Genomic DNA, 10374 nt, shown 5'->3' with positions numbered 1-10374 from the left:
AAATAAAAGACTGTAACCGCAGGTCCGGTCTTTTGCAGTCTTGGTCCGGTCTGGTTACGGTCTTTTTCCAGTCACGAGACCGGACTTCCAAACACTAATTGCACTTAGCACTCCCCAGATTGAATATCTGAAGGTAGACCAGAGAGCTTCAATTGCAGAACTATCTTCTTGATCCATAGCCCCCATAAATACTTTGACAATCTTTGGGGGAAGTGTAGTTGGAGGAGCACGCTTGTCTTGCATCTGAGACTCAACATATGGTCGAGCAAGTTGTGCCAGTCGGAAAAAGCGAGGAATCATGTGGAAACCAAGTTTGTAAAGACTTGGAAACTTGAGCAGAGCTTCGGCTGTGGACTTTATATCCATGGTTTAGCGTAGATCCTTTTGAAGTGGCAAAAGCGGAGAACGCGACGCGACGCGACGATAAATGGTCACAGAAAGTGACATGTAGTGACACCTCGATGGGAGGTTCTCTTCCGAAATTTCGCATTTTTCTGTTCCTCAGGACACCGGTACTCATAATTTTAATGTAGATTGACTTAAAACTATGCTTAGTTGCGTAAAGTGCATTTCTGATAGTTTCAAGCTTCTTCCCCCGGGGTACAGAGGGTGAACTATGTTCTTATTGACTTTGTTTACTAGTATTGAACAACAACTTCCACCACCGGCCAATTGCGGTCATCAGGTGATTATTCTCAGGAGAATATTCTCTCCCAGTCGATTCAACGCCCTCCAATTTGTTGACGCGTCGGTCACCTGACAGTTAATTATTTACAACTCTGCTTCAAAAGGAAAATCAAGATCTGCTAGGACCAACTCTAATGGTGAAAAAAAAAACACTTCAAGGTTGCAATACGCCAGATTACAAGGATATGGACCCCTCAATTCAAAGGCGCTTTGTATTCCTGCAACTTCTAGCCAACTTCTGGCAATATGGGGGCGGTGCGAAAATAACATGGGCGTTGGCCCTGAATTTCTTCATTCTCGGCCCCATCATCGTCCTGCATCGTTCCCTAAGAGGCCTTCAGTAATGTCGGCGTTCTTCCAGATAGATACATCTCCTCAACTCGATGCAATTCCTCATTGTCACATCCTTTCTATAGGTTTATCCACTTCGTGAACCGCAGCGCCCACATGTCTGCCTCCAGTGAGTCCTGACCTGGAAAGACAGGTCAACAGAATGGACTCCGATACCACTCAAGTTGGGGAAGACTATGCCCCTGGAGACTGGAACCCAATTGAGAAGGCTCCTCCCCGATTCAGTTGCGATCAGGCTTCGCTTGCAGACAATCCTTACGATTATGTTGGTCTCTAAGTTGCAAGGTCTTCATGCGCCTTTTTGACTCTTCCGACAATTTTTAGGCTTCTTCTAAACGAAGTACACCTTCTAAGCCACACTCTCCGTTTCCCCCTTCTCAGGCGGAGATCCAGGAACAGGTTCGTCGACGCCATGCACCTTGCAGATCCCACTCAAAACCTCTCTCTAGACTGGCGAGAAACCATGGCGCTCCGGTGATACACGGCGCTATGATATGCCAAAGAATGGGGATGGGTGGCAGAATAACGCAATGGCGGAAAAGTACGACAACGAAATGTGCGATGCCTGGAAAGATGAGGTGGATAAGTTGTTGATCTTCGTATGCCCAGGTTTGCTGCTGAACTAACACAGAACAGGCTGGTCTCTTCTCAGGAGCCGTAACCGCTTTCACTACCCAATCCTATCAGTGGCTAGGCGAACAATCCCAGGATTCTTCAGCCTGACTTCTCAGCTTCATCGCAACACAACTCGCAAACTCTACCAATCCCTTACCACCATCCCTTGCCATCCCAGAATTCACCGTCACTCAAGCTCAAATCCGGATCAATGTAGTCTGGTTCCTCAGTCTCACAGTCAGCCTGACAACTGTGCTAGTCGGTATCCTGTGCCTACAGTGGCTCCGGGAATTCCAACGCGACGCAGCCCTCCCTCACAAAGATGCCGTGGCCCTTCCCCAAATGCGATACGAGGGACTGATCCAATGGCACGTCCCCGACATCCTCTCCATTCTCCCCCTCCTCCTCCTCCAACTATCCCTCGTCTTCTTCTTCATTGGTATCCTCGACCTCCTCTGGTCCCTCAACACCCACGTGGCAGCGTGCGTCTCCGCAGCAGTTGGCTTGGTCATACTCTTCCTGATAGCGACCACAGCCCTCCCTACCCTGCAACACGCCTTGACAAAAGACAAACACCCTCGCGTTGCCCAGTGCCCTTACAAATCCCCGCAGTCATGGCTCTTCTACAGCGCTGGGCACTGGTTCTTCTGGCTGATCAGCTCCTTCAACCCCCCATGGTCAGCCTTTGATTCAACGCGGTTCCACCGCCTGTTGAAATCTTCCGACGACAACAGCTGGCTTGCATACGACATGCGCTGGCGCAACCTTCGCGATGCCGAAGCTGTCTCCTGGGGCACACCCAAGACGACCCGGGATTCCGACGACGTTGTTCACGGCCTCCACTGGATAAACAACACATTCGCACTGGAACCGCGGCCCAGTTGAACACGGAGGAAATCAAGTCCTTAGTTTGCGTCAAGTCCCTCATCACACGAGACTCCATACGCACCCTAGGCGTCGTCATGGCATGGGCTCTCCTCCGTCAATTACTCCACCACCCCCACCCCCTCTTCCCAACCTTCGACAATCAACGCACCCCATCGACGCAGAGCCACCCAACCTCAGCCTCGGCCTCAACCTCGACTACATTAAACTCGCTGGCGAGCTCTTTGAAGAGCTCGAAGTATGGCTATCGCGGGGAAAGGAAATGGGTAGGTGGGAGAGGGTCAAGGTGTGTACGGTGGGGATGATGAGGCTGTTTCCTTCTTCGATCGACATCGCGGCGCTGGATACTGTGTATCCGGTACAGATGGCGAAGGCAGCGGGGCTTGTGAGGGCACTGGATGTGCATATGTCTAGGCTTGGGGGCGCGGCGGCGGTGTTGGGGAGGGAGAGGGAGAAATGGTGGCATGCTTTTTTTCGGGGAAGAAGCTTGTGAGGTTGGGGAGTGGGCTTTTTTGGTTAGTGGTTTTGAGGGTATTGAAAGAGATGACGGGTGAGGGCGGTACTCGACTATTTATTTATTTTAGGTGCGATATGTAATACATTAGACATATATACTCATTGTGTAGGTATTGGATTAAATGTTATTGCATGGGGATTAATTCTGCCGCCCCCCCCACTCATCTCTCACAAAAGGAAAAGGTGGTAAGGTAAATTTAACGGTCGAAAAACGGAAAAATGAGTAATAACAAACGAGAACGTTCTGCAATACTTGGACTCAATTCGATAAAGAGGACAGTGACAAGATACGCCATCGACTCAGACTAAATCCTCTTGACTAAGAAATGGTGTAAAACATCTCCGCCTCGACTCTGCGAACATGATTCACCCAACCAGGAAACTAGTATTATGTGTCATAAGAATATGTAGTATGCATCCTGGAATGATATAGAATGTATATATAACGAGCGGATTCGACGTTTATCAAGCACGTCTGTCCATCCATCCAATCCAGTCCCGAGCCTCCGCTGCCAGTGCTATAGCTAGTTTTGTATACGGTTATCAATCTGAATAGAGTAAGGTGGGACAAGTGGATGGACGGGTAAGGGAAATAGAGGAAATGGGAGATTTAGATAGGAAAGGACAGAGATAATAAGGATCGTGGTCACTATAGGTTGTTTTATCCATTAACCTAGTATAAGCTTCCGTTGTGTTCTTCGTTTACTGTATGGTCCCCGAGGTCCAGCGGGAGAGGGACTCCGGGTGAACAGAAGAAAGAATAAAAGGGGGGGGGAAAGAAGAGAGATAACAATGTTATAGATTACTTCTCTATACGCTGCTGGCTGCGTCGTGGGGGTGACGAGCAGCGGTCGGAGGGATAGCCGACGTTAAAGGGAACGTTGGGGTCAAAGTAGAAGTGGACGCGGCAATAGTCTTTCCATGGCGTCTAAGCAAAGGGCTGCCCAAAATATCCAGGCGGTTCTCTGCTTTCATGCGTTTCGCCGTGACGCGTTCAGGGTAGTTGCGCATGAACATTTCTGTGAAGTGTGTGCCGTACTGGATGCCCTTATCCTTAACCTGAACGTCTTTGCCCTGGTCACGGCTATACTCCGGGAGGGGCTGGACGACAGAGGAAAAGTTGGGCTCGTGGAAGTATGCAAAAGCGTACCGCTCGCGAGTGTTGAGGACAACTTTGTGTGGTGTGGAGGGAAGGTAGTCGTTTGTCATGTATTGCATCATGTCGCCTACGATAAAACGGTGAAAGTCAGAAACTTTCAATGTTTCACTGTTATGTAAGGGACATTTTACCTGGGAAAACGGTGAGAACGTTCTCAACTGGAGGAACAAACGACCAGCTCTCCTGTTGGTCCTCCTTGAGTCCCCCCGAGTACTTCTCCCAGTTCCTCGACGTGTCACCATCCGTTGGCGGACGGACGAACAGGCCCCCGACGTCGTCTTGTCCAGCAATGACCAGGAGCCCATAATCCGTATGCGCACCAATACCACGACCTGGCTTGCCCTTGCCATTGGTCTTGTCGGCCTCGGGGAATCGTAAGACTCGCATATGGTGCCACCCGTCGTCCGTGAGGTCAGTGAATACATTGGGGTTAGCGAGGTTGAGGCCAAGCGCGGTAAGCTGGAGGAGCTTCTCGCCAGAGTCACCTAGGACGGCCATGAGTCGTTTCATGGCAGATTCGTACAAGGTGTCTGGCCATGGGCATGGGCCGTGACATGGCCACTTTTGTTGGACGCGCGGATCGGAGAGAGCGAGGTCTTTGGTGACTGTGAAGATCTCTGAATAGTCTGCGATGCCATCTGTGAGCTCTTCGCCCGAGGCAATGTAACCACTGAAACTCTGGTCATCAACGTGTTTCGCTTTTTCGTGGTGGGGGCGCTTGAAGTAGGATTTGCTGAGGACGAAGGCAGCGCGGAGGGCGGAGGCCTGGTCGGGGGTTAATTGGATTTGGAATATGCCGTCTTTCCGCCATGTTTGGACCATCTGGTGGCCGAGGGCGCGGTTTTCTGGAGTGGGTGCTATGTGTGGGGAGGAGGGAAGTGTGAAGGTGGTGAGTTGACCGATGGCGGGTGCGGGTTGGCGTGGACAAAGTGAATGTGCTGGTAATGGCACTGCCATTGCGGATGTACAAGGAACATGGGTGAATGAACGACGTGATGATGGTGAAAAACGGGGCAGCACGGTGTGGTGACGGAGAAGAGATTGGCGGTGAGGTTTGAGAAGGCTAGCCATGGTGTACGGTGAGGAGAAAATGGGAGGGAAGAATATGAGGCTACGGGGTGACCAGGGACAGAACGCGGATGAAGAGCGGGATGAGAGAGACGAGCGATTTGCATGCTGTAAGATTTTAAAGAGAAGAAGAAGAGGAGGAGTGTTTACATTTGTTGTCTACGTCTGTAGTCAGTGAACGACGTCATATGATTAAATTACAGGGTCCTCCACTCTGATCATAGGTCTCACTGTTCATCCTAAACAAATCACCCTCACCCAGCGTCTCCTTAACGATCTAACAACAAAAGATATTTCTCCGAACGCCACAACGCGTTGTTTAATATGTATGCGTACTTTCTTTGACAATCAAAACAAAACATATAACGTATACAAAACGTATACTCCCACTTACCCCTTTCCCTGACTAGAATGCAAAAGACTTTGTTATCTTATACTCACTACAGGATCTTTGTCCCGTTGGGTTTATTAACCCTACAGCTCGCGGACAACGTTTCATTTTTGGCTTTGGCAGCTGTTCTGACTTGCTCCCGTTCGCACTTTACATAGAACTACTAAGATTTCCTGTTGTGAATCGTTATTCACGCTGCCCTGATCCCGATATCTTCTGCCCTGCTCACACATCTGCATATCTGCATACTTGCATTACCCACACGCGTACCCTCGTACAGACCCACATTCGGGGATGATGGACCACATCGCTCCTTCGCTTCTCGATCCACATACTTGGCCGTTTGGTCAATGATCACTGGCATATCTGGAAACAAACCTGCACGCTTTCACGATCATCGTGAGCAGACTGAGGCTTGAAAAGCTCAGTTGAGGAGTCAACGACGTGTGCACATATTGGGATTCCATCTGAGTCAAGGAAATAGAGTTGTGCAAACGGGAGATGGAAATTGAGCTGAAGGGCCCGCTTACATCAGCGCTTCTCTGATCCCGTCAGCGGGGCCCGGAAAACACCGGATTGAACATACGCAAGGAAGCAACGTCTGAGTCTCCGAGATAATTCCATACTCACCGGTGCGCAACGCGGGCCATCGTCCATCATCGACACACACGCTTGTTGAAGCAGGCACCACGTGCACCTGATGAGGCGCATCAATAAGAGCAGGAACTAGCAGGGAGAATGCGGAAACAAGAACGATCTCGTGGCTGCGTAAGAACGCTAGTTGCGACAAGAATCAAGATCACAATGCGCATTCCGATGGCCGTGTTCTCCAAAAAATCCAATCACATGAGGGATTGCAAAATCAAAAATGGTTTGCCCTCAATATTCGACTTCGAGATCACCATCTTTCGGTACCCAGTCCATTGACAACTCACTGCCCCACTTCTCTGTCATGTGTGCATGGTCGTGAACTTCCGGAACAAAAGCCCATCATTCGTGGAGGTGGGGTAACGAGCCCGGTGGAGGTAATAGATGGTGAATAAAAAGATGTTGTGTGGAAGAAGTGGAGAACACATTTTCTCTCTCTCTCTCTTCTTCGCCGGCAATGGATAACAAGCCCACGGAAAAGGTCGTCGAGACCACAAGCATTGTGGACTCCGACGGCCCTTACCATGCGGAACTATACGATCCCTCCAAAGAGTCGATCTGGACGCGACTTGGAGTCAACTTTGAAAGTTTCAAGCGCGCTCCGGGCACCACTGGGTACATGCTTCATAAGGCTCGCGTCGATTATTATTTACTTTGATTTCTATTAGTGGTCAGGTCGTTGCTGGTGCTGGCAATGTCCAGGACCTCGAAAAAGTCGTGGCTGATGCCCCGATGCTCCAACAAAAAATGAAGCCCAGACATCTTCAAATGATTGCCGTCGGTGCGTTCGATCTTCCCTCCGATTTTTCGAGTGCTGATTCCACTCACTTTAGGCGGTAGTATTGGTACTGGTCTATTTGTCGGCTCCGGCTCTGCGCTCCACCACGGAGGTCCTGCTGGAGTCTTGATTGCGTGGCTTCTCATTGGTATCATGTTGATCAACGTCACACAGGTAGGTTTTTTTTTCTCGGGCATGCTTTGACGAGGATCTAACTTCACTTCGTTTCTTCAGGCTCTCGGTGAAATGTCTATCCTTTATCCCGTCTCTGGAGGTTTTTACACTCTGTCCGCTCGTTTCTTGGACCCCGCCTTTGCCTTTGCCATGGGATGGAATTATGTCTTCCAATGGGCTGTCGTCCTTCCGCTTGAAATCACCGTCGCCGGGACAACAGTTCAATATTGGGGCAAACATATTATGCCTCTAGCTGGGTGGATTACGATCTTTTACGTAGTTATCAGTGAGCCCTCTTTTTTTATATCTTAGCCCAATCATTTCGTTAATAATCATTTCAGTTATCGCTAGCGTCTTCGGAACACTGGGTTTCGCCGAGGAAGAATTCTGGTCGTCATGCCTCAAACTTTTCGTAGTTATCATGTTCATTTTCATTGGCATTGTCTGCATCTGTGGCGGCGGCCCCAAGGGTGGAGAGTATGATCACTACATCGGTGGGACATTCTGGAAGGATCCTGGCCCGTTCGCTGCTGGTTTCAAGGGTATCTGCGCAGTATTCGTCACCGCGGCTTTCTCGTTTGGTAAGGCGATTCACCATACACGCCGCAATCTTGAATTCACCTTTCGTTCACTAGCTGGCACGGAGTTGGTTGGTCTGGCTGCTTCTGAGACTCCTAATCCTCGTGAGACTATGCCCGCTGCCGTGAAGGGTACCTTTTGGCGTATCGTAAGTCTTCGCTGTTTAATGCCTGAATGCCTTTATTGACGCCTTGAGATAGACGCTCATTTATGTCACCTCCCTGATCATCATCGGCCTCCTCATCCCCTGGAATGAGCCTCGTCTCCTTGGTGGAGGAGGAGCCGCCGCGTCACCTTTCGTCATTGCCCTCGACAATGCTAGAATCAAGGGTCTCAACCGTGAGTTCTGTTTTATTCAAGATGTAACATATACATTTAACAGAAAGCTCTCTATAGATTTTGTTAACATAACAATCTGCATTTCGGTCCTTTCCATTGGACTGTCATGCGTCTATGCTGGATCTCGTACACTGACGGCCCTCGCAGAAACTGGCTACGCCCCAAAAATCTTTGCTTATGGTGCGTACGCTGTCTAACCTCAAGACTTATCTCAAGACCTTGCTCTATACACATAGTTGACAAGTCCGGCCGACCTCTCTGGTCTGTGATTGCCATTCTCTCGTTCGGACCACTCGGTTACATCAATGTTGTTGCTGCCGGTGATACCGTCTGTGGGTAACCGTTTCGCCCTCTCAACTAATTCAGCCGTCTAACCAAAGTTCGCAGTCATGTGGCTCCTTGCCTTGTCGGGGTTATCTACACTTTTCTCTTGGGGATCGATCTGCCTCTGTCACGTTCGTTTCAGAAAAGCATGGAAAGTCCAGGGTCACTCGCTAGAAGAATTGCCTTTCCAGGCCCTTGGCGGGGTCTATGGATCCTGGTTTGGAATCATTCTCGTCTCGCTGGTCATGGTCGCCCAATTTTACGTGGTGCGTTGTTAAGATCCGGATTAAATGATCGCTCAACACCTCTGATACACGTTTTCGTAGGCTCTTTGGCCCGCTGGCGGGATGTCCAGCGATCCTAAAGAGGTCGCGATTAATTTCTTCTGTACGTCAATTTCGCCGATTCACCCAAATATTGTCTTTTTCTGAGCACTCGTTCTGGACAGCTGCGTACCTTGCTTTCCCCGTGATGATCATCTTTTACATCATTGGTTTCGCCTGGAAACGCACATGGCCCCTACGAGCTTCCGAGATCAACCTTGACCAGGGTCGCAAGTCGTGGCTTACGGTCGAGGAGATGAGAGCTGTGCGTCACTATTTTGCATCTCATCATTTTTTTTTTGTATGCTAAACACGAATTCAAGTATCACGCGGAACGCGCAGCCGCACCTATGCACATCCGGGTCTACCGCATGCTCTTCACGCACTGAGAAAAGTTTCACATTGTATTTTTACTTCTAAATGATGGGAAATTCGAAGCGGGTCGTGAGCAGTAGTGCTAGTGAACGTTGTCGAGCCCTCCAAAAAAAAAAAAAAAGAAACACAGACTTACAGTGTCTTTCACTGCCGTTTGCACAGCGTGATAATTTCGTGTTTGCTTGTGTTGTACCTGTTACCACTGGGGGAGTTGGCTTGTTTGTGCAGCGGGGAAATTGTGATAAAACGAGTATATAATAAAATCTTGTTTTGGTTTGAAGCGCTGGAGAAAACTTGAAAGAACTTAAAATTTATTCTTCAAATTGTCTAGTATTTACTGTCCACTTTTTACCAGAATATAATTACAAATTGTTTTGCTTAAACCATGTAAGGAAAGAGGGAAGATATAAATAATATATCTAGCAGCAAGGCACGAGAAAAAAGCTGATAATATTAGAGAATATTTTTACATTATATGACCCGGATAAATGTCTCAATGGGTTTCCATTTGATCGCCGACTTGTAAGGTGAATATATTCGGATCTTAGGCACTGATCAAAGTGTGGTTAGAATGTGGCAGAATTGAGTCACGTCACGCCCCGACGATTTCCAGAACCAGTAATAGGGCGCGCATTTTTTCTGGGCCTTTGTAGGCCTAGGAGTCTTCAGTACTAGTGACCGTTTCCTTATTATGAATTCATGATTAATATCATAACTCTAGATTTATGGTTAATGTACGCCATCGCGATCACGTACGTAAGTCATGATCAGATGCACAGTCAAATATTGCGTAAAGAACAATGATTTTGTGCAACTAGACTTCTGACTTCGCTTATCGCCCTCTGGTTTCTCCACTACTCACCTCCTTCTTCCTTACACCTATTGGCCTTGCCAAAGGTGTACTCGCTTCCCACCTTCCCTCCTTGCTGATATGGCCTTTTGGATTTTCCATGGGTCCATGCTCAGATCAACTTCATAGTCACCCGGCGCCAATTCCTTCCTGGAGAAGACACCAGCTGCCAGTGCGGGGAACCACTCCAAACCCCCGAGCACAACATCAAGGGCTGCACCCGATAGTTGAACCGGCGCGGACACTCAGGCTGCAGAAGGACGAGAGCTGGCACTCCCGGAACTACTGGTCAACAAACGGCATAGCAGCGCC

General features: G+C 49.0%; 4 protein-coding genes across 4 annotated transcripts; 3 read left to right on the top strand and 1 right to left on the bottom strand.

Annotated features, from left to right (window-relative positions):
• Positions 1-1180: 1180 nt before the first annotated feature.
• On the top strand, positions 1181-2538 carry LACBIDRAFT_296820 (uncharacterized protein; the record flags this gene model as incomplete). Its single annotated transcript, XM_001890594.1, has 5 exons — positions 1181-1303; positions 1363-1437; positions 1488-1616; positions 1675-1724; positions 1770-2538. 5 exons carry the CDS (start codon positions 1181-1183, stop codon positions 2536-2538), a joined length of 1146 nt encoding a protein of 381 aa, XP_001890629.1.
• Positions 2539-2620: 82 nt separating this feature from the next.
• On the top strand, positions 2621-3195 carry LACBIDRAFT_296819 (uncharacterized protein; the record flags this gene model as incomplete). The annotated part of the gene is made up of 1 exon (XM_001890593.1): positions 2621-3195. The coding sequence occupies one exon, from the start codon at positions 2621-2623 to the stop codon at positions 3029-3031; it is 411 nt and encodes a 136-aa protein (XP_001890628.1). The 3' UTR covers positions 3032-3195.
• Positions 3196-3864: 669 nt separating this feature from the next.
• Positions 3865-5170, bottom strand: LACBIDRAFT_256692 (uncharacterized protein; the record flags this gene model as incomplete). The annotated part of the gene is made up of 2 exons (XM_001890591.1): positions 3865-4280; positions 4345-5170. The coding sequence occupies 2 exons, from the start codon at positions 5168-5170 to the stop codon at positions 3865-3867; spliced, it is 1242 nt and encodes a 413-aa protein (XP_001890626.1).
• Positions 5171-6777: 1607 nt separating this feature from the next.
• LACBIDRAFT_296817 (APC amino acid permease) lies at positions 6778-9226 on the top strand (the record flags this gene model as incomplete). Its single annotated transcript, XM_001890592.1, has 13 exons — positions 6778-6935; positions 6989-7101; positions 7154-7272; positions 7333-7558; positions 7614-7853; positions 7908-7999; positions 8052-8190; positions 8248-8370; positions 8427-8522; positions 8578-8780; positions 8841-8901; positions 8963-9102; positions 9161-9226. The coding sequence occupies 13 exons, from the start codon at positions 6778-6780 to the stop codon at positions 9224-9226; spliced, it is 1776 nt and encodes a 591-aa protein (XP_001890627.1).
• Between the last annotated feature and the right edge of the window lie 1148 nt (positions 9227-10374).

The sequence above is a fragment of the Laccaria bicolor genome, genomic scaffold, assembly GCF_000143565.1.
Source record: "Laccaria bicolor S238N-H82 LACBIscaffold_117 genomic scaffold, whole genome shotgun sequence".
NCBI lineage: Eukaryota > Fungi > Basidiomycota > Agaricomycetes > Agaricales > Hydnangiaceae > Laccaria > Laccaria bicolor.
Note: the sequence above shows the minus strand (reverse complement) of the source record. Positions and strands in the feature narration are given on the sequence as shown.